The sequence below is a fragment of the Danaus plexippus genome, unplaced genomic scaffold (genome assembly GCF_018135715.1).
Source record: "Danaus plexippus unplaced genomic scaffold, MEX_DaPlex mxdp_50, whole genome shotgun sequence".
In the NCBI taxonomy this organism is placed as follows: Eukaryota; Metazoa; Arthropoda; class Insecta; order Lepidoptera; family Nymphalidae; genus Danaus; species Danaus plexippus.
In genome coordinates, this window is record NW_026869870.1 from 28233 (window position 1) to 51773 (window position 23541).

Genomic DNA, 23541 nt, shown 5'->3' on the forward strand with positions numbered 1-23541 from the left:
TCAATATGCTGTAATACCATAAGTGCACGTAACAGCTATAGCTGTGTTTTCTGTTTCTGTTTCGTATTTCTGAAAAATGCTCCGTAACTTATATTCAATTTCACATCTTAAAGAATCTGCTAACATTTTTCGGTCATCATCATTTAGCTCTTTATCTACTATTGAATACTTTTCAATCTATAAATTTGAAACTGTACAATGAAATACCTGGTTGCTAAGTTTATACTCTAAAAGACATTTTAACTCAGGAATTAAAAACAGTTTTCGACTATTGCTTCGTTCTAGATGGGGCAATAGTGGACTCTATCAACTTTTTTTTCTTTGTTTAATCAATATTTACAGGTTTTGAGAGTTTCAGAACGCTGTTTTTATTATCAATAATTTGATTGATTGCAAGCAAACTGATATAATTATTGAAATTTTCTACTGAATCGAAGTCCTTTTCAGACAGGATTTGTTCACAAAATTCACTTCGAAGTACTAGTGTGCAGATAAATTTATTTAATCACACCTTCAAGCATATGAAGTAAAAGCTGAGGGTCACTCAAGCTCATTAATTTACATAATGTCTTTGTCTTTTTTTCAGATAAATAACTCAAATCAACTAACATTTGCGCATTAAATAAAAGTAAAAAAAAAAAAAAAAAAAAAGTATAAATAATACTATTCAACCAGATTCTGCATATATATTTATACTACATACAAACTTAAAAACCTAATTTAATTATTATAAATAATTTTTTTTTCAAAAATAGCAAGTTTTTGAAATGGTATAACAACGAAACAAAAACATCATGCATATTGTTCTGTAAATAGGCAACAAATAAAGTAATTTTTCGTTTATATTCAAATATATAAAAAAACAAGTAACATAAAACTCAATTTTTTGAACTATATTGAAAGTGCGTATTTGAAAATGAAAAATTACAATGAGAGTAAAACTGTATCTAAGAATTTTAAAAACGTTGTTCGGTATTTCCCAAACTGAGAGTTTGAACGTTTTTTTTTAATTTATAGTAATTTCAGCCCAAAAAAGGTTTATTCCTCAATAGTAATTAACTAAAATAAAAATACGCTTCTGTTTTATTGCTTGAAGTCGGAAGTTGAGAATAAGTATTTGGTCGATTTAACTAGGCATCTGAACCTGAACATTAAAGTTAACCTTGTGTAATCCAAAATGTTGTCAAACAATGATCGTCAAAGACGTTCAAGTTCAGTTAAGCTTTTGCTAGAAGAAAATGGAACAATTACTACTGAAAAAAAAGTGAAGCCTTCAAATATTTTAACTAGTTTGATTCCATCATGGGAAACGATCATTATAATATTCGGTATTTATATTTTCTTTATACCGTTCGGATATTACCAAGAACATTTGTATAAATTTAAGTCTGGAGACGATGTTTTTTATTATCCCGTATTTTTCACTCTTACTTTGCTAAGCTCAAATACATTTACTGCATGGATTATACTTTATTTCCGGCATAGAAATGTAAAATTTGAAAATTTTAATATATTTAACAAAAAACGTAAAGCATCTATAAAAACGGACGAAAGTGATCAACTTGATAAAGAAACAAGTGTTATATCGAAATCAGATTCCACAGAAATTGAAGATTCGAATCATTTTTTCAAAATATATGTTTCTGGGCTAAATTACAGTATATTGAGGGAAATATATTATATAGCATTTACTTACTCTTTATCTATAATTTCAACTAGCGTAGCTTTAAATCACGTGAACTATCCCACACAAGTATTATTGAAATCAGCAAAAACAGTTCCCGTTATTCTAGGATGTCGCTTATTTTTCAAAAAAAAATTTTACATATTTGATTACCTTACCGTTATTTTAGTTACTATTTCTTTGGTTATATTTAATTTGCAAAACTCACACAGTTCATCTAAAAATACAACGCCTATTGGAATAATTTTACTATGTATATCTTTACTGTGTGATTCAATAACTGGTCCTCGTCAAGATAGAATGAATCAACAGCATAAATTATCTTCGATTCATGTCATGTTTCTAGTAAATGGTTTTGCTGTTTTACTTGTTTTTATCGTCTGCCTCATATTTGAAAGCCCACATATGTCAACCGCCTTCTTAGTGAAGCATCCAATAGTTGCGTTTTACCTTCTAGCTGCATCTTTGACCCACTCTCTTGGTCAAACATTTATATTTTGGGCCCTTACAGCAAAAGGTTCTTTACAACTAACACTGATCACAACTACAAGAAAATGCTTTAGCGTTTTAGTTAGCGTTGTTGCATTCAACCATAAAGTCAACCTGACACAATGGATTTGCATATTTGTTGTGTTTATTGCACTTGGATTACAAAGTGCTATGAAAGAGATGAATAAAAATAATCCCAATGCTCTTAAAATATAACAAACTCAATTGTTTTTTATAAATCAGTTTATTCAGGATATATATAGTTATATATCTAAATAATTTCAGAAACAAATTCCTTTTATAATCAACTCCGATAAAATTTGTTTTAATATTTAAAAAAAAAAAAAATCCCAAAAAAATCATTTATTTTGCTATACCAAAATCTTTTTAAATTATTAAATGAGAGAATGATTTATCACTTTTTTTTATGCTGAGCATTTTTTTTTTAAATTTTTTATTAGCATTCATTAAATCATTAGTTTCTATTCACGCTTTAAATTCTATTCATTGATTCAAAAAGACGTTAAATTTCAAGATATTTGTATTGTATTCAATTAATGAGTGTTAATTCTTTAATTCAAGAAAATTTACAACTAATTCGGTATGACATGATAGAATACACAAGTTTTATTTTTGATAATGAATGTTTTTGTTCAATGTCAAACTACGACATTTTATTTTGGTCGCAAACAGTTCAAATTTCGATTTACTTGACGATGATCATGATAATCTGCTTACTCGCGAGCAAGTCATAATACTGTATCGATCTTTAGGTATTTTGAAAGTTTCATCAAATAACTATTAAAATGCATTTTTTTCTCAGGCCAAATTATTAGCAATAAAGATTTGGAGTTTATACTGAAAGGTATTATTTTTTGAAACTTCAAAAAAGAAAGGTTCTTTTAAAACCAAAACAGTCAAGGTGGAATCTTCGACAAAAGAAGAAGAAGGTAATGATATATAATAGGCTTAACATAAACACAACTTCATACAATTTGTCTGTATAATTTTTCTTGTCTTATAAGTAAATAGAAAGTATTTTAATTTAAATCAAAGTAAATAAAAATGATATTAGCGATTTAACAGTAACTTTTGTTCACTATAATGTAATGTTCTGTAGAAGAAACCAAAACTTTTGAAGGTAGTTCATATAAAAGAAGATCTAGCTTACAGTCATGGATTTTGAAGGGTTTTTAAAGTTTTTACAGAAAAATTACAAAAATCCTCCAGCATCGCTAATACTGATAGATGGCATGAGCTTATATGATCCCAAATTAACAGGTTAATATGTGTAATAATCAACCATTTTTTAGGTTATATAAGTTTCTCTGTACTACAAAAACTTCTCGAAACTCCGGAACACGAAAATTTGAATGAAGAAGAACTGGAAATCATATTAAACCTTGCAAGTTCATGCAGGCATATGAAGAATTCGTTATTAATCGATTATGTAGATTTTATACAAAAGTAAGTCTTAAAGTTGGACCAATAACACATGTTAAATATCACTTAGTTGCACAAATTTAAATTCTTATAAATTTAAAATATCAAATATAAATTACACAACTCAACTATTTGAAAAAAATTGTATTTCCTAGGCTTTTCCGTGAAAATAATATTTAAAATTTCTAATAAGCTTCACGGTCCAAATTTTTTTTATCATTTTTGGTTAAATGATTTACGAATGATGCGATAAATAGAGAAATCATATAAGTTAATGCAATTAAACCCAATGATCCACATACTCGTATAAATAAGTCATTTTCCATTGGAGAATCTGGCTTCCATGGAGGCACCTCAACGAAAGAAATCTGATAATTGAAATAAGAATATTTATTTTCTTTCCATTATAACTTTATAAAAATATAGAATAATAACTACTCAAACAATTTCATATTAACTCACCTCTGGTAATGTTTGAAAAACATTGAACCTTTTCAATAAAGTTCTTTCTCGAACATTTCTAGATTTAGAATATGTTTCCATAACTGAGCCCGTATATCCATCCACAAACTCAGTTGTGAATTTTTTCTGGGTAAGTGTATGGTGACAAAATCCAGCACGATTCATGTGAACAACGAAATCATCTGTATTCATTCTGCCAAATAAACTGCTTCCCGATCCAGAGCCACATGTTATATGTACAAGGGAACCGTCCTAAATACAGGTTGTTTTTTTCTATAAGTTTACTTCTATAACTCCTAATTCATTATCACTTCCTGATATGTAAGCATCTACTTTGTAAAATTTTAAAAGCTGTCTTAATGTATCTGATAAATATGTGTCTCCTTTTACACTTGCGGTAGACATAATTGATTTATCTCCGACGACAATTACCCAATCGTATATTTGTACTGCAGCTGCAATAGTGTTTTTTGTTGCATCCCAGTGCAATTTAGTGATGTTTGTATGGGGGAACGAATCAGATAATATATATGTATCAACAAAAACAAACCCAACGGAAGAATCTGTTGCTGTGTACGCGGTACTTGCTTCTATAATAAAAAAAAATACATGGATAATACAAAACTAATTATTTATAATTCATGCAAACACAATAATGATAAAATCATAAATAATCTAAAGAGAAAATGATTTCAATTATTATTTTAGTATAATTTATACATAATCCTAAATATAGAAAATAAAAATCGACTACGATATTCATTATCACAAACTAATTTTAAGAGTATATAAGTTCATATATTCGAAAAACTATATTAATTAATTAGCTGATATGAATTACCCGAAGAATCAGTAAAGTGCTGAGTGTAGTGATACCAAAAGTTGGGAATGGTCCATTGTGGGGCAACTACAAAATTTTCTTCTGTTCCTCTATCATAAGTTGAGTTGGTACGTAGTATTTGAGCTGTATAATTTCCTGACCAATCACTTTGACCCAAGACTGTAAAAAAAGGAAGATTTAATTCTGGCCCTTTATATGGATTTTCGAAATGTGTTTTCCACTCAGAGCTATTTAAAGATTCAACTCCATCTATAAAATTACTGCCAGGTGAAACAATGAAAGATATTTTGTTAGCTTTTGCCGTCGACTTCAAAACGTTTGCAACTGAGTATTGTGCTGAAGTACCAGTACCCCAGCTTCCTAAACTAGCAAAATGTAATTGGCAATTTGCTAGTGATAAAATAGATGCATAGAAGCTGAAATACTTCATTTAATTATTATGATTAAATAATTTATATATATAAAACTTATATGTGGCAGCCCACAAAAAAGCACGTCAAAAATGCACTAATTAAGTGATGATTGCAATAATACCCATATTAGAATAATTGCTTCAAATGTTTCATAAAAATGAGTAACTTAGTATATATTATAATATTACCTTTTCGAAAGAATTTTTAATGTTCCGTATTTCCTCAAATTTAATTTAACAATATTTTAGGTATTTCGCAAATTTTGATACACATTTTGTGTAACTTAAACTCTAGTATTACATTCCATCTACTCTGTTTCGTCAGCAGCGTTAACTTATTTTATTCACACATATTTATTTTCATTAATCCAAATTTAGTTCAATCGAACGTAGAAAAAGTTAAAAAACGAATTCTCATTTAAATTAAATAACCCTATTTTATAAAAAATATAAATTCGACCGATAAATTAGATTTTTAAATAATTTAATAAGTGCAATGGAATACAAAAGTCAACATATCTTTGCACCAAATAGTTTTGAAACCTATGCAGATCTCTTCAATTCTCTTTTAAAATCCAATTTAGATAACGTATTTCTGATTTTATATGAAAATTTAAAAAGTAATTTTGATATAATGTATGAATGCAGAGATGATATTTTGTCCAATCTAAAACAGATTCATGAACATCTTATATTCCCATCAATTGAAAATCAAAGTATAGTATTTTTAGATAAACAGTGCACGTGGTACTACGTTGCGTCTTACGGTTGGATTTTGTACAATTATTGCACATATGTTGATAACATTTCAAGCCTATACAACTATAAGTATTGTGAATTAGTGAGCGTATTGTGCAAATTACATTTTATTAACTATATAAACGAATCTATCAACTTAGTCTGTCAAAACTCACAAATCAAGCAACTTGATGAAGACTTGCAATGGATGATGATTGAGGATAAACCATATCCTGAATTGAGTATGAAAATAAGATTTATATATTCAAAATTCAGCATCAAATCAATTAGTTCCAATATCAATAGCTGCAAGTATTAAATAAAAATATAATGTGTATATATATATATATTTAGATTTTAATAAACAAGTTATCACTGTTTTATTATCCCAAATGTATAAAACGCTTTATGAAAACGCAGTTTTGATATACTCTGGTTCATCTGAATCTCAGTTTTTCATGTAATATGAATCTTTTATAATATATTTTATTAGATCATCTATGTTTATACGACAGCTGAAAATTACATTGCTTCAAAAAAAATTTATAATCAACAAAAGTCCCTATAGGAAACGCAACAACTATGAGTTTCATATTAATATAATACACGGTATTAGTGCTTTAAAAAAAATTGTTTCAGATGTCTTCAAACAATTTCTTTCGAATTTGGGCAAAAACGATTTGAAGTAAAATCATTATAAGATAATTTTATGCAGAAATCACAAGATTACATCAAACTTGTCATTTTATTACAATTTATGGACTTTCTTTAATCGACACTATTCATATACAGTAATCTCCAATTAAATATATTTTTTGAAGGTAAAAAAAAAAAGTACTGTAAACGAAGCTGATGCCGAAAATCTTTTGGTTTGTATAGGATTATTCGGTATCATAAACGATAAGTTAAATTGCGAAATTTATAAGAATATATCAAATTTCAGCCTGATTTACACTAACGCAAATCAATTTGAGCGATTTCAACTTCAAAATTATAGAAAGTTTAAGTGGTTTAAAGCTATAATCAATGGATTTCAAAATATGGATAAAAATCTTTACATAAATATTCCTATATTATCATTAAATGTAATACTTTCGACGCTAACTATCTGTATTTATAATTGTATGGAATCCATTAGTACTATTTTAATTAATTCAAGCAAAAAAGTTAATTACGGGCTGGAGCAGCCAATGTCTATTAATATTGATAAATATCTCAATTTTGAAACAAGAATCACATTACTTAAAAACGATATTCGAATGTTGGTGATTCACAAAAATAACTGCCAAAAGTTAGCACAAGTCATGAAACATATACAAAAAATTGTTTGTAAGAATTTATTTGATTCTTTTACAACTGCAAAATCGCTTTTATCAAATATATCCAAATTGACGATGTATGAACAGTTCAGCCGATTGATGGATATACAAATTGCTAAAAAAATTATTAACGCTAATTTTGATATTGGTAATTATAATTGGATTTCAACCGAGTCACGATGGGAAGATTATTTTCCTAATGTTATTGAATTTATCTTTTTGCTTGAACGCTTTATACAGTTTATGTGTTTGATAGAAGATACAGACTCATCATATTCTGGAATTTATAAAACATGTGGGACGTCAAATATTATAGAATCTATTCTTTTAAATGATAAATCTGGTTCATTATTAGATTATTTTATTAATCAAGGAAATAAAAAAATTAAAAGCTTCAAACAACTAGATTTTATGTTTATATGGCATTGTTTTATAATTCAATTAACAAGCATTTTGAATAATGGTTACTATCAAGTATCAGAAAATAAATCATCTAGTAATAACCTCAATTTTATTGATACAATACATCAATTTGTTGTAAAGCCATTGTATGTATTATGTAGACTAGATATTTTATTTTAGGGATTATGATCAAGAAGTTCACGCCATACTTGATAGGCTGCCTAAAATTTGGCTGCGTCAATTGAAAGGGGTTCTTTCAAAAATTAATATTTTTGTATTCAAATTTTTGGTGAGTGTTTGGAAAATTATTGTGTCAACAGACTGAAGTTTATCTAGCAACTTCAAGTCCTGCCGTAAATTTTCTAAAAAAAAAGATGTTGTCAAAAAAGAATTCAAGCGTTTCAGAATCTTTCGGTAAATAAGTTGCATAGTTGAAAGTTTTAATGATTAAGTAAATAGTCAATATTAAATTTTTGTCAAGATAATAGCTTATTTTTTTTTAATGTTGTAAAGGCTCAAAAAAAGACTCCGAGGAATTTCAAAGCAAATTATTTCGAACAAATTCTTTAAGCGATGTATTTAATGTATTTTTTTCTATACCTTCCAACACTATAAATGAGATAAAAAAAGGTATTGAAAAAATCTTTCAATAATAATTGTAGAGCGAATTTCACTTGATATTGTATCTTTGGTTTTGAGCAGTTGGGTTTCTGCATCATTTAATCTTGAAGCATCTAATACTCGATATGATTTGATTAATACAGCGATATTGAAGCTAGAATCTTTTAACTACGATATAAATAAAAAATCATTTTGGGGAAATACAATCGATTTAAATGTGTTACAATTTTGCTTACCATGTGCACAAGATTTGTGTAAGCAAAATATATTCAATCAATTTAACACACCCAACATAAATGAATGCTTTCCAGACAAATTGTCTTTTTTCAAAGTGGTTGATAAGTTTAATTCAGATTGTTATCTTTTTCTTCAAGCTTTAAACCATGAAGATTGGTATGCAAGTGAAATTTGTAAGCGTTCAAATACTTTCTCTGATAGTAGCGATAATGTCCTTGCAAAAACTTGTGACAATTGCAACGAATTAATAGAAACATGGATTCAACGAAAATGTAAATCTATTGTGTCATTCTATAGATTATTAAAAAAGGCATTTTCTTTAAGAATGCTCAATTTAATACGGCCATTCAATGATGAATTAATTGAACAAAATTTAGCGAATCATATCATATTTTTAGTATATCTGAAATTGTGGCTATGTCAGCCTTATCCGTTTTGTTTGAGTATACCCACTTCAACTTCTTTAAAAATAATGGGTTACACTGTATTTGAATTAAGTTCGTGCGGGGTCTCTTTAATTGAAATTTTAAAATCACGAGAGAGTATTTTAAATACGGCTAAGTACTCGATGCCTAATTTAAATGTTTTTTCAAGTTTTTCAAATGACGTTACCATTCCAAAAAATATTAGCATATTCAAGGAACAGAAATCAAGTTCAAACAGTGAAGAATTTTTAGGTTCTGGAGATTCGAATGATTCGGTAGCCACAATAAATAATTTCGTGATAAACTCTGATGTTGTCGCCGAAGAAAGCAACATGAAAACAAATGAAAATTATGATACTATTGACTGTTGCAATGAAGCAAATAGTATTGTAAACATTCTTGACCAAATGGGCGGTCTTATTAATGATGTATTAAAATCTCAATTATATATATCTATAGATCTAGTAAAGTCTTATATCTTAAGCTTGGTAGATATCCATTACCTATTGTCGAAGAACATAATAGGTGATGAAAATAGCTTTACATCTAATGATTCCAATAAAATTTTAAAAAATCGTTTAATTAATTTGAGTAATTGTCCAACACAGTTACAATCAGCAATATTGTCTATGCAAATGTGGCCAAAATCGGTTTTAATGTCAGATAATGAAATTCGATCAAATTTATGTGACATAAGTCAATACCGAAAAATTTATTCTTTCCAACGAATTTCCATGACACATCCTTATTTAAAAGATTGCAACAAACTTGAAAACATATTCAGCGACTCAGTTAAATCTTATGAGAAACAGTTCTCTAACAGAACTATTGAATTTTTGTGCGAAAGCGTATTAATACATGTAGAGCTCGCCATACCTATATTTTCCAACAAACAAACTAACACAAATTCAATTACAATAACAGTAAATTTACCCCAGTATCACATCATAAAGGGACTATACTCTCTTAAAAAAGTTTCTAATCAAGCAATATTAGAGCAGCTATTAGAAGAATATTTAGAGACATTACAACAAAACAAAAAAAAAACTGCTTCCTAAATGCATTAGGGATAACGTTTCATTATCGATATCAAATGACGAAATTGCAGATGTTCTGTATTTACTACATAATAAAAAAATTTTAATTTAACTGATAAATTATCAATTGAAATAACTGCTGTTACTTTAGACTAAAAAAGTTTATTTTTGACTGCATTGAAAGTTGTATTTTAAGAGATTATAAATAGTTAAACTTGTTAATTGTCTGGTCTCTTCCAGTTGGTGAATCAATATCAATAGAGCTATACATAATTTCATCAGCTTCAGCGGTATCGCATAAATACGGACTTTCCAGAGAGCCTTTAGTTTCTTTGACAAACGCAATAATAACTAATACTGTTATGAAGCAAGCTGTGCTGAATAGGTAAAATAAATTCTGATTTGACATATGTCCTGACAATGCTATAGTAAGTGCAGCTGTTGCCCAGTTTAAACCAGAGGCGTAACTGTTTGACGTTTTTCTGGATTCTTGTGGAAGCATTTCAACAATATATATAAATGTAATTGGACCATGAGAAAATCCAAAACAAATAATATATATTGTTAAAGCTGCAAATAAAGTTCTTGAAGATGCTTTATCGACAAAGGTGTACGATAAACCAGCAAGAATCAAAGCAATAGTTTCTCCAGTAACGCCAACCAGTAAAAGTGTTTTGCGTCCAATTTTATCCATAAAGCATTTAGCGATTAATGTTATAATTAAATTAGCAAGAGCTATAGCCATTGCCATATACAACGCAATGTTTTTGTTACATAGCTTACAAAACAATTGACTAGACGCAGATACAACTACATTTATACCCGAAAGCTGCTGACTTATTGCTAGGAAACAAGCAAGTATAAATAACTTTAGATGAAACCAATTTGTGAAAATTTGTACTATGTTCATATTCTGCGAATACATTGCGCATTTCATATTGAAAGCTTCCGAAAAATCTGTGAAAATTTCATCAGCTTCTTCAGAAGAATCTGCCATTTTTTCTATAACATCTCTTGCGCTCTCCCAATCTCTAAGTCTCATATAATAAAACGGTGAATGATATTTGGCGTGAATTATATACTGAATCAATCCCATTAAAGCGATTAATACTGAGATAGTGTTTTGCAATATCCAGCCACATCTAAAAAATATTTAGTTAAATATAGTTTACAGTATTTTAACATAATTTTCTGGTTTAAAAATGTTTAAACAATTTTATTTAATATCTAATTTTTTCTTACTTGTAATAAATAGGGGAAAGATTGCGAGATTCACAAACAGATAGTATAAGAGCATAAGACGTACTCACAAGTATTCCCGAACAAATTTTAATTTGATGAATTCTAAAAAAAAAAGAAAAGTTAAAATAATATATGCGTGTATTAATTGAATCAATAAAATTAATAACTTACATTCCGCGTGAACCCCTTAACTTTGGAAAGCACATTTCATTTATAATCATTGGAACTATTACACTTGTCGACCCTGTGGCTACACCCACAATAAAGCGACTTAAATAAATAAGAAAAAGTTTTCTGGGATCATCAAATATTATATTAACAAGGATACATTCTAATATTCCACCAAATATGAAACATAGAGCGGTGATTTTATAGGTGAAATTTAAGCTTTTCCGTGATGTTATTACACCAGACAGCAATGATCCAAGAAATGCACCACCAAATAAGGTAAATGTTAGTTTTGAAATTAATGAGGAGACATCTATCTCTGATTTATATAGAGTTAAAGCTATTTCTTCTAAAACTTTGCCATAGTACGCTCCAGTGGAATTGAAAAATGCTATATGATAACCAAACAGGAACGATAACGCTGTGGCACTATTTACGTAATTATCCGAAAATTTGGTCATGGAAATCTAAATTAAAAAACAAGCATGCAAATAACCACTTTAAGCTTCATAGTAACTTAATAGTTTATTAAGACAAGTTTTTTATTAAATTATCAATAAAAAATATTTTTACTTCTATATATTATATACATGACGTTCATGCACAAAATTCATTAGTCAAATAAATTTCAATGGGGCAACTATTTGATTAATGTTATATATATAACATATATTTAATTTGAGATGTTAAAATTATCTCTTTTAATGACAAGTATAGGGTTTCTAAGCATATACGATACCTTGTTTAAATATAATCAAAATTTAAGTGGTAAAAGAAACATGACTGATTTTAGCACCTTATAATTGCATGTAACCGATGTGTATTTAATTTATTTTTAGAAAATTGATTTAAGCATAGAAAAAACTTTTGAATTGAATTTCAAACTTAATTTATTATATGCATGATAGTAAATTACTATTTTAATTATATTTTTATTTTTTTTATTTGCGATTCATTAACAAAAAGATTTCAGGACGTTTAGGGGCTGGGTGGCAGTTTTGACTTAATGCGGGTATAAGCTTAAAAGTATTTCCGAAGAGGTTAAGTTACAAAATTTTACTTTTCTAGAAACTTTTTTTGAAACGTATAGAAAATCATTAAAATTTGAAGACAATTTTTTGTATAAACAATCTCTGATTGTTATTCAATAGATAAATCAGTTTACCTTAAAATATAAAGAAATAAAAATACAAGAGGCTTGCGAGAATATAGAAAAGCTAAATAAAGATACTTAATTTGTACTTTCCATCTAAAAGTACCAATTAACTAAAATACAAGACCTACAATGTGAAACTGTACTCTATTTTTTTTTTAATTAATGAATTAAGAATAATGATTCCACTGTACATGTCACATGACTTCAAGTCTGTCTCAAATTACAATCAAAATAATATACTTTTGAGCTCTGTCGGTTGATTGACGTAATGCTGATTAATCGTAAAAATTATTAATTTAAACCTTGTAGGTTTTTATAGAATTCATAAATTTTTTAGGGTTTTTTTCAGTGAATTTCCGCAACAGTAATATCTAATATTTATTATTATAATAATTACTCCTAATTTACTTGTTTCTGTAATTTTTTATTTTCAAACATTAAATATATTTGTTCTTTTCTCAATGAATACATTAAAAAGCTTAAATTTGAATTTGCACTTATTGGTTCTTCTTGATTTTGATCATCTTCATTCAAAGCAAAAGTGTAATGATACATTGTGTTTAAAGCATCCCTCAATAAACTGTACTCAATTGATGTGGGAAAACAGCTTATTAGTTTATACAATCCAATTCCTTTTTGCATATGCTATAATTTTTGGCATAAAAAATAAATTAATACTATTTTATGTACCCAGTGACACTAATACAAATCATTTTTTTATTTATACTTCATTATATGTCAATAATTTGTAATAACATTTATAATAATATTTTTTTTTTTTTTTGTGTAAATAATATACATAAAGTTATTTAAATAATGTCTGAATATTTAAAACTTTATATTATCCTTTTCAAACATAAAGAGTATATAATGGCATCAATTATTTTTAAAATACATAAATAATTTATTTCTTTGATATGTGAATTTCTTGTAATGTATAACAAATATTAAAAAACTGTGAACACTTACGCGTTATGTTTTTATGCATCAAAATAGAAGCTTTTATTTAATTTACCTTGAAAATTGTATAATCATCAGATACTGTATTCATTAGAGAAATTTGCTGTGTTTCACTGTTGAAATTTAAGATACATGTTGAACTGACTTAATTTGCATAGGTTTGTCTTGCAGTTCGGAAAAAGATTTTTGATAGGTAAGCTCATTGTCCGAAACGCTTTTATTTATGTTCATACCTGCTATGTTATCAAGCTCGCTAAATTTCATATATGGTTGAGCTTTTGTTATTGATCTCATTTTAAGAAAGTTTTCCAATTTTTCAGTCAGATTTTTAGTGAATTTAGTATTTTGCAACTAAAATTCTATTTTGTAAAATTCACAAATAGATAACGTTACCTTTTTTGGTTCCGAAATAATGTTGGTTTTTTTAATGAACTCATTAGAAATGAATCCTTTTTTTCGTAAAAGAAATGGTTGTTTTTGAACTTTAACAGGCTTTTGAAGATTTGGAAAATTAATCGTGCTTGTAAAATGTTCAAAGTCCTTTTGAGTTGGGATTTTGAATTCTTGCACCGGCGTTCTTCTATTCATTGAATTAAACACAATGTATATTGATGAAACTGTTAATATTGCATTAAGCTTGTTGTCTACTGCTATTAAAAAAAAATAAAAAAAAAAGATAATAAAGGCGTCCACATTAACCTAAAAATTTGACCGAGCTTAAAAAAAATTAAATTTTAATTGTTTATATCACATTAATTGTTACATTAAGTATAATTATGAATTCTAAGTTTTCTGACAGAATCAAACCATTCATGTTTTAACGCTTGAGTAGCTGTTATTCTACAAGATGGATTATACGCTAATAGTCTGAAGAATATGGTAATCTTTAGGTTTTAGTATTACTTATCTAGTAAATCTTTTGCTGCATCATCTAAGTTTTCACGAAAAAAATCATATCTATCAGGTCTTCGTTGCCATTTAGGCCATTCTTGCTATAAACAATATGAAAAAGAGCAAATTTACTTTATAATGTGGTAATTTTGAAACACCCTTCCATATAGTGTCATCTGGTGTACCCAAAAGTTGAAATATTTTGAATAGTGTATCGACTTCCTTCATAAAAAATAAATAATATTACAGCTCTTACGACGTCTCCTGGAAAAATTGCTCTTCCAAATAAAAGTTCTGCAAATAAACATCCAGACGCCCAAATATCTATAGCAGGTGTATAGTTAAGTAATCCTAACAAAATTTCTGGAGCTCGATACCATAAAGTCACAACTTCATGTGTTAAGTTTCTTGGCGGGAATGGTAGAACTCTTGCCAGTCCAAAATCGGCTATTTTAATTATTATATTGTCGCTTTCGGAAAATTTTCTTTTATGATTAGATCTAGTAATATTATTATCGTCTGTAGATAAATCGCATTTCACTGAATTATGAAATTTGATGTTTTCTTCACAAGACTTTGAAGAGAGTATATGATTAGACGAGTTTTCATAAGTTTCACTTTGACGAACAATATTATTTTCTGATAATGGGTAACGATTTGGTTTTTGTCTTAAAGTCATCTGAGACTTTTTAATTGGAGTATGCTTAAGTTTTTTTTTGTGTTGGCAGCAAATCAATATATTATTTGGTTTAATATCTCTATGAATCTGTAATATATATACATATGATAATTAAACTTAGAATTTTTCTGTAAAATGGTTTTTAGGAATCTAACTATTTGACTTACGATTCGACGATTATGACAATATGCTATGCCTCGAAGAAGCTGGTACATGATAGATTTTATAGAAGGAAGTGGAATTTGTCTATTAGGGAAAGTTTTCCTTGAAAAATGATACAAATTAATAACAAACTTACATGTATTTTCGTAAGTCTAATTCCAGATACTCAAATTCCAAGTAAATTTTCGGATTTGATTTTGAGGAAAATTTAGATTCGTAATGAATATTTTTTAATTTCACAATGTTGGGGTGTGACAGCCCTCTAAAAATGTAAAATATATACATTTACAATGTTGCTTCATAATACATTACTTTAATATTATAACTTCACGTATGGATGTAGCCGGTATACCATCTTGCTGAGAGTCCCAATGAAGCCTTTTGAGTGCCACAACTTCTCCAGATTGTCTATGGACAGCTCTGTATACCGTTCCATAAGTTCCTTCTCCTAAAACAGCATCCCGCTTGAAAATTGCGTTTATTGATTGTATAGTTGATGGTTCAGATTCGATGCATTCTACTAATATTCTATCTGTGGTGTCATTATCGCAAGCAAGAGGTGGTTCACATGTTGACTTTGTATGTGATTGAGTGGGGTTTAAATTAGGAATTTCATTGACTAAATTATTGTCTTGTTTTTCTGCGATTTTGAAGCAGTTGAATTCATCTAAAACTGGAATTTTGCTGAAGTCCGAATTGGAAGACGAGCAAGATAGAATATTTTTACACGCGAATAAATTTTTTTCTTCATTATCCTGTTTTGATTTACCAAATAATTTAGTTGGAATTAATGCTGCGATACGCTGAGAATTTGCTGATACTGAAAGTGCCAATTCGTATATTGATTGTTTGTTTTTCATTGACGATGTAAGAGATGAAATGTTTTCTTTAGATGAGATATCAAAATGAGAGAATATATTATTAGCTAAACACAGAGGTTCATTTAATATTAGCTCTGTGATTGAGTTCCGGTTTAAGAACATATCTTGCATCGCGGTGAGGAATGATTTAAAAAAAAAAGCAGTGTCATTTTTCAGATTAATTTTCTTAATGCGATTCTGTGTTAGGGCGTGAGTTCCATACAATAAAAACAGTAGTGCAAAACTATTCAAAATTTACCGCGTGCTTAGTACAAACACAAAAATTTTTATCATGAATTTAATGAAAAATAGATAATTACATAAATCAGTATTAGCAGAGTTTTACTTTATATACAGAATGAATTATTTAGATTAATTTGGTTGTAAAAATTTAATATTACAAATTAAGTATGTTTTTTTTTAATCCATAATCATTTTTTTTGACTGGTATTTTTCATGTGTCATTTCCGCCGCTATCTCCGAATCAATCTAATTTGATTATATAAAATTAAAGAATCAATACCACTCTGTAAGGGTTTTGTAAAAGTTTTAATCTTCTTTTGTGCTTTTTAGATTTATAGTGTACTTCTCGACAAGAATCATTTTGAAAATGTTGCTGGCAACCTATGCAATAAAATTGGCCTGAAATATATCAAGTTTTTAAATATTATAATGATGGTTTAAATGCATTAATACTACTGAAAACAATGTAATGCTTGTTAAGAAGCATGACACTTTCTGAATGAGACTGTAACAATAATTATTGATTATTTGGACTAGACAAATCAAATTTACACTAACGTAATAAAGTATAAAATATAATACGATTAATAATAATATAAATTAATCTACCATTGCCGGGTAAATCAGGGTCTATTTCTGCAATGAACTTGCTATTGAGATCATTAAATACTGACAAAAATATATAATAATTTCTTTTTTTACTCACACTGATCCGACTCTTTAATTCTTAAGCCTATTTTATTATAAGTTTTTTTTTTATTATGACGTTTAATTTTTTTTGTCATAATTTGCAGTAAACCTTCAATAATTCTTATACTTCAAAAATATTCAATCCAAAGTAGTACATATTTATGAAAATAAATTTACTAAATAATTTATCAAAAATAAGAGAAACGATCTCTAAATATGCTTAAGGTTAAAAAAAAAACCTTTCAAATATAAAATAGTTCATTGTAATTATTTATATACCGATATAAATTAAACATCTAAACGAAACTGTATAATATATAATTATCATGTTTCAAATAATTCGTTTGCTAGTTGATGGTAATCAATTTCTCCGTTACTATTAACGTCTAATGATCGATAGTATTCTTCTAATTCATTTTGTAAAGAAAGCTCGCCAATAATAGAAACAACTTGCCTAAGTTCAGTTAACGCAATTTTTCCAGTTCCTTGGGTATCAACTCTTTTGAAAGCTTCAATTAATTCTTCAACAGGATCCAAATCTTTAAGTATCTCAGTAGCTTTTTCTAAAAACATATCTAAGGTGAATAATCCTTGAAACCCAAAATGCTGATCTATTTGTGCCGCAGATACCGCTGCTCCCAAACTATGGAAAATCAATAAAACTTCTCGAGCGCTAACTCTACCATCTAAGTCGCGATCAAATAAACGAAATGCTTCTATTATTTGAGCTGTAGTTATATTGCGCATTGTGTGTGACGGTTCACATGCACACTAAATCTGATTATAGAAAAATGTTGACTAATATCAAGACATTTATTTTTAAACATGCTTTAGCAGGGCATGCTGCTTTTCTAAATTATATAAAGACACTGCCAATTGCTTTCATATGGCCTATTTTCAATATATCAACACTCTATTTGGTCGATATATCTCGTTTTTTTGCGGGAAGATATACTGCCAAAAATCTGGAAAAATGTAACAGACCAAAAGAACCTTTGATTCTTTATCAGTAAGACATATCAATCGCTCAGATGTAAATTAGATTTGAGGGATGCCCTTTCTGTAGAAAAATTCGAGAAGTATGACTGTAATACATATATACTGTAATAGACACTATCTGTACTTGACCTTGACCATATAATATATCCTTGTCCTAGAGAGACGTTAAGAAAAAGCAATTTGTGTGTGAATTCAAGGTAAAAACTGCATCACATAAAACTTGTATTTGTTTTAAAATGTTTTTAATTATTATTTCAAGATTTCGACCCGATGTTATAGAATTAGGAGGGCGCACTACATTCCCTTTTTTAGTAGATCGTAAGAATTTTTTTACGATTAATGTAAACTCAGCAAATACTAAAATACAGCTATATGATTCCAGCTCCATAAAAGAATATTTATGGAAGCAGTATGGATCAAAAGCTAAAGCACCATTCAATTATACAATAGCTCAATCACCTATCTTCTTCAGGATCTCTTCACTTTTATGTTCATTTTTACGTACAGTATTTTGAAGTTAGATTCATTATAGGTCCCTGCATGGATATGGGCATATTAAGAGCTGCTTCTCGCCGTCCTCAAAAGGTACTTCATAGAATCTTCAAAAAATTACATTTTTTGTAACCCAAAAAAAATTAAATTTAACACAAAGGTTGACAAGATAAAAATTCAAAAGTTTGTTTTATAGCATAATTTGATGAATATGTTACTTTATCTTAAAAAACAGAATATAAATAATTTGTCATTTGACTAATTACATCATGTCGTTAGATTCTAGAGTTATACGGTTTTGAATCATCTGGAAAAGTTAGGCGAGTTCGAGAAATCTTGGATATGCTGTAAAAATTACAATTCTTACTCAATGTCATCAGAGAATTACCTTATTTGCATTGTGTCATGCCAGTAGGATCTACCACCAAATATAATTTGTTCAAAAAAAACAATGAAAAATCAGCAAATGAACAGTGTTCTTGCAGTATATCAAAATTTCTTAGTAAAGTCTTGAGTAATAGTAGATGTAAGTACATTGAATAACGTAATTCATAATGTTTGATAAAATAATTATTTATATTTAGTCATGTAATTTTTATCATCAAAAAAGAGCAAATATACATTATTAAAAAGAAGCTTGTAATTAGGTTTTATGATACCATATTTGAAAGATCCAAATGAAGATATAAAAATTTTTGGGATGCAAAATATTGAAAAATATTTGAAAGTACGTAAAATTATTGAGTCACTTGTTTGAATAGAAAACGTATCAAACAGCCAATGAGTCAAATGAAACATGGCTGAGTTATGGTGCTCTTGATAAGAAAAACTAAACTGTTATGTTTTTCTTTTTTTGACGGCAAAGTCGATTAAAAGACGGCCAAGATAGTTTAAAAGGAGTAAATGAAGCTAAATTTTGATGTTGCTCTTTGAATAAGCCTAGCAAGTAATCACAATCTTCTTGGAGAATTAATCCTTTTTGTGCTTGTTCTTCAACTAACTAAAGCAAACATCAATTATGTATTCAAATTTTTGATTGATACAATATTTAATATATACTAACACTTTTACCATTTGCTTCCAATTAAGTAGAATTGCAGCTGCGTGTACAGCTAAAGCGTATGAATAACTAATGGAATAAAATTTTTCCATAAAAGAAACAAATTTTTTAGCTGCTTGTATTTGTCCTTGGAAAGATTGCCTAAACAACACATAAAATAATAATTCATTTTAATCAAAATTACATCTAAATTCAAGTAATATTACAGAAGTCGTGGTCCCAAAAAATCTCCTAAGGATGAACCTCCTTTGTAAACTAATTCTTCGTGGACGTCGACATATGCTGATACGAGCTGTAAATCAACTACAGCTGCTGGGTATCCTACGAATAACTTGAACCATTTTTTGTTATGAATATTTTTTGTTATCCAGGATCTTTTATTTTGCTTAAAACAATGTAAGCGACAAGCGAGCATTTTCCACTCAAATTGAAATCCCGTCATAGATTCCGTAACTTCTTTGTCATAAAAATTTTCCAATAAATTGTTTTCTGTCATTGATGTATTTTTAAGAACATCTTTCCAAGCCTAATTAAATTTTTATGAGTATATGATTTTCATTATGAAGTTATCTATTATAACTAAATATAGTCTACTTTAATAGGGTTTCTTTTAAGCTTTCCAATTGCAAAATCAGTGGACACATCTAAAACATTGTTTAATGTAAGCAAAGCTGCTCCTCCAATGAACTTTTGCTCATAGAGTCGATGGTACATTTGACGGATAGCATTAAAAGCCATTATATACAATTCACCTTCGCGGTCTTTACGGAGACCTTTAACAAACGTTACCGGTGGCATTGCCGATTTATGTTTTTTTATCTTATCATATACAGGTAAATAATCTTCACTATAATCAGAAGCTTCGTCAAAGCCTAGTTCTCTTGTATCCAGCATACCGGTGGGGGCAGACATTATCCTACCAGGAAACTTCTGGGGAGATCTTTTAATAAACATTGGAGATGTGCTAACCACACGCTTCGCATAAGCACCATTGTACTTTCGACGCATCAAACCAAAACAACATTTCATACAAAATAATCTTCTTTTACTGATTTTATGCTTTATCATTTCATAGTTGGAATCTATAGTTATTTTCTCTTGGACACGTTTTTCATTTTGAGCATATTCGTTAGGCGTAAACATGTATTGAGGATACTGTAAAGTAAAACTATCTGATTCTTCTCGTCCTATCCATTCGGGTAATCGGAGACGTGTAATGCGAATATTATCAAATTTGGAACTACCAAAAGGCTCTGAAGTAATGCTTCGTATACATTTTGTTTTATTGAACATAATTTCTGATGAAAAATGAACCGCTTATTTATTTACTTGAGTTTTCATTTTGATTAGAATAACAACTGTGCTGTCTAGCAAGAATACTATTGGAATCCGTTGAAGGTATTTTATTAGGGGAGTCAAACATTTTCAGGAAGTGTGAATTATTGGAAGAAGTTGGTTGTACTGCATTATCAAAACAAATCCGGGTTACATTATTTCTATCATCTTTTTCAAAAGCTGCTGTGGGTTCCGTATGTGTTTTATTTTTTGTGGGATCAAATTGATATAACTTGAATGAACTCGCAGCTGTTGGATTATCGACCAGCTGCAAATATAATTCCGGGTCAAAAGTACCTTCCGCTTCGTTCAACACTAAAGAAAAACACATTTTAATGGTATTTTAATTACCTCGAAGACCGCAAACATTAGCAGTAGCAGTATGAGCTCTTTGTTCGGCTTTTACAATATTTTTAGAAGACAAGTCCCGCTTGGAAACATTCAATAAAGGGTTCAAAACAAAGTTGCTGTATCTACTGTTATCTTTTATATTCGAATCAGAAATATTGTTTGAAGTTTCAAACGAGGCTCTAGGAGAAGGAGGTTTCCAGTCATCAATTTTAGATATATTAAAAAATGCGGCGTGTATACTTGGTAGTTTTAAGTTTATTTTTCCGTGATTATTCATTCTTCTCCAACCTAATTTGTTCATCATTAGACATTTTAAATTCAATTTTATGATTTATGTAATCAAATAAACCATGTATTACCTAAAATGGGTACAACACGATCAGCATATTCTAAAATTCCAGTCTTCTTGAATAACCAATGATTTTCTAATACTTTTTTTTCTTTATCATATTGGAAATCAATCTGAAAGATATGAAATTAGACAAAAATAATTTCAATATATTCGTTGAATATAGAAGTACTAATTTATAACTTACAAGTTTCATGACTCTCTCTAAATATACACATCTAAAAGGTTTAGGAGGGTAAGGATTTAAAATTTTGTATAACAATTCAAAAGTTGTTCCATTAATGAGTAAAATTAATAAAGTACTACCTGCCATATATAATACAGCGGTGTATCTTGCTGTAGAAAGTAATTGATAATCTTGTTCTATCATAAGGCCTATTGTCAAGACAATAGCTCCACGTAAGCCTCCCCATATTAAAAGAACAGTTTCTTTCCAATTTACCCCATATCCAGTACGTTTCAATACTGGGAGTAGTAAAATAACCATTGTTGCTCTGGCAAACATTAGATAAAGATAAATAATTCCAACATTCATCATAACGCTGTAATTAACTCCTGAATACGTCAAATTTAATGCTTCGTATATCATTCGCGCTGCAATTACACCTGATATAACAAATACACCACTATTAGCAAATAATCCCAAAGCTTGAACAGAGTGATGTAACCTTTCATGAGTCAAATGATCTAAACCAATATGGCCAAATGCAACATAAAATAGACCGTAACATACAATTGCAATCGGGCCACTTGTGTGCAAAAATCTCTCTCCAATAAAATACACAAAATAACTTCCAGAGATCCAAATCATAACCTATACATAGTAACAAGTATATAATAATTGAACGAAAATTAACTTAAGACTAATTAAGCAAAAACATGTGAAGTTACTGATTTTGGCATTAATCCACTTATACTATATTTATTAAGTAATATTAACTATTTTTAATTTTACTTTTCTCTAATATTATTATTAATATTAATTATTAATATCTCACTAATTGTAAATTTAAAGTATATCTAAATTTAACTGTTTTAATATATATATATATATATATATATATATATATATTATGTTTTATTACTTGCATGTCAGGAAATTTTCGGAAATGTTTGACCCACATATAAACTAGAAACCCTATTCCAAAACCCCAAAATGGACCCAAACCAAAAAGATTCATGAATTTCAGAAAAACTACATAAAAAGATTGAACATTTCCTTTCGAAAAAGATTGAAAAAATTGGAAAAAAAGCATGGAACTTCCATCGTTGATTAATGCCTCTCCTTCAAACATAGTTGCAAGTTTGTCTGGAGCTTGCATCCCATTGAGTACTGAAACCACGGCAACTGGGTCTGTTGACACCATAGCTGATGCGAATAAAAAAGAATTTGACCAAGATCCGCTGGATGAACTTTCAAGTGACATATGAATTAAAGAGCCAACAACTATAGTTTGATAAAACACCTAAAATAAGTTTTATGATTATTGTTTGTTAACTATAATTAATAATTTTGTTTTACACATATTGTATCTTTAGAGCTTATTAATAATATTAAACCACACACTTGCAATGCAAGTCATTTGACTCTCATAACAAATTACAGATATACAATAATAAGAATAATAATAATAATAATAGTAATAGAAGTAATAATAATAATTATAATAATAATATGTCAAAGTCATTTAATATATTTAATTCTATATAAGTACTTACACCTAAAACAGCTAAACAAATTCCACTGATAGCAAAGCGTTTAAATTTGTGCCAATTTATATTCAAGCAACTTTC

General features: G+C 28.5%; 3 protein-coding genes across 3 annotated transcripts; all 3 read right to left on the reverse strand.

The window, feature by feature from the left end:
• LOC133320712 (glideosome-associated protein 50-like) lies at positions 1–5457 on the reverse strand. The gene is made up of 6 exons (XM_061529310.1): positions 5454–5457; positions 4920–5078; positions 4511–4668; positions 4079–4330; positions 3919–3984; positions 1–177 (listed from the first exon to the last, which is right to left on the reverse strand). The coding sequence occupies exons 1-6, from the start codon at positions 5455–5457 to the stop codon at positions 1–3; spliced, it is 816 nt and encodes a 271-aa protein (XP_061385294.1).
• An 11191-nt stretch (positions 5458–16648) lies between these two features.
• On the reverse strand, positions 16649–17256 carry LOC133320713 (zinc finger protein 593 homolog). Its single transcript, XM_061529311.1, has 4 exons — positions 17178–17256; positions 17081–17140; positions 16752–16870; positions 16649–16717 (listed from the first exon to the last, which is right to left on the reverse strand). Exons 1-4 carry the CDS (start codon positions 17254–17256, stop codon positions 16649–16651), a joined length of 327 nt encoding a protein of 108 aa, XP_061385295.1.
• A 229-nt stretch (positions 17257–17485) lies between these two features.
• Positions 17486–17908, reverse strand: LOC133320714 (uncharacterized). The gene has a single exon (XM_061529312.1). The coding sequence runs from the start codon at positions 17906–17908 to the stop codon at positions 17486–17488; it is 423 nt and encodes a 140-aa protein (XP_061385296.1).
• Between the last annotated feature and the right edge of the window lie 5633 nt (positions 17909–23541).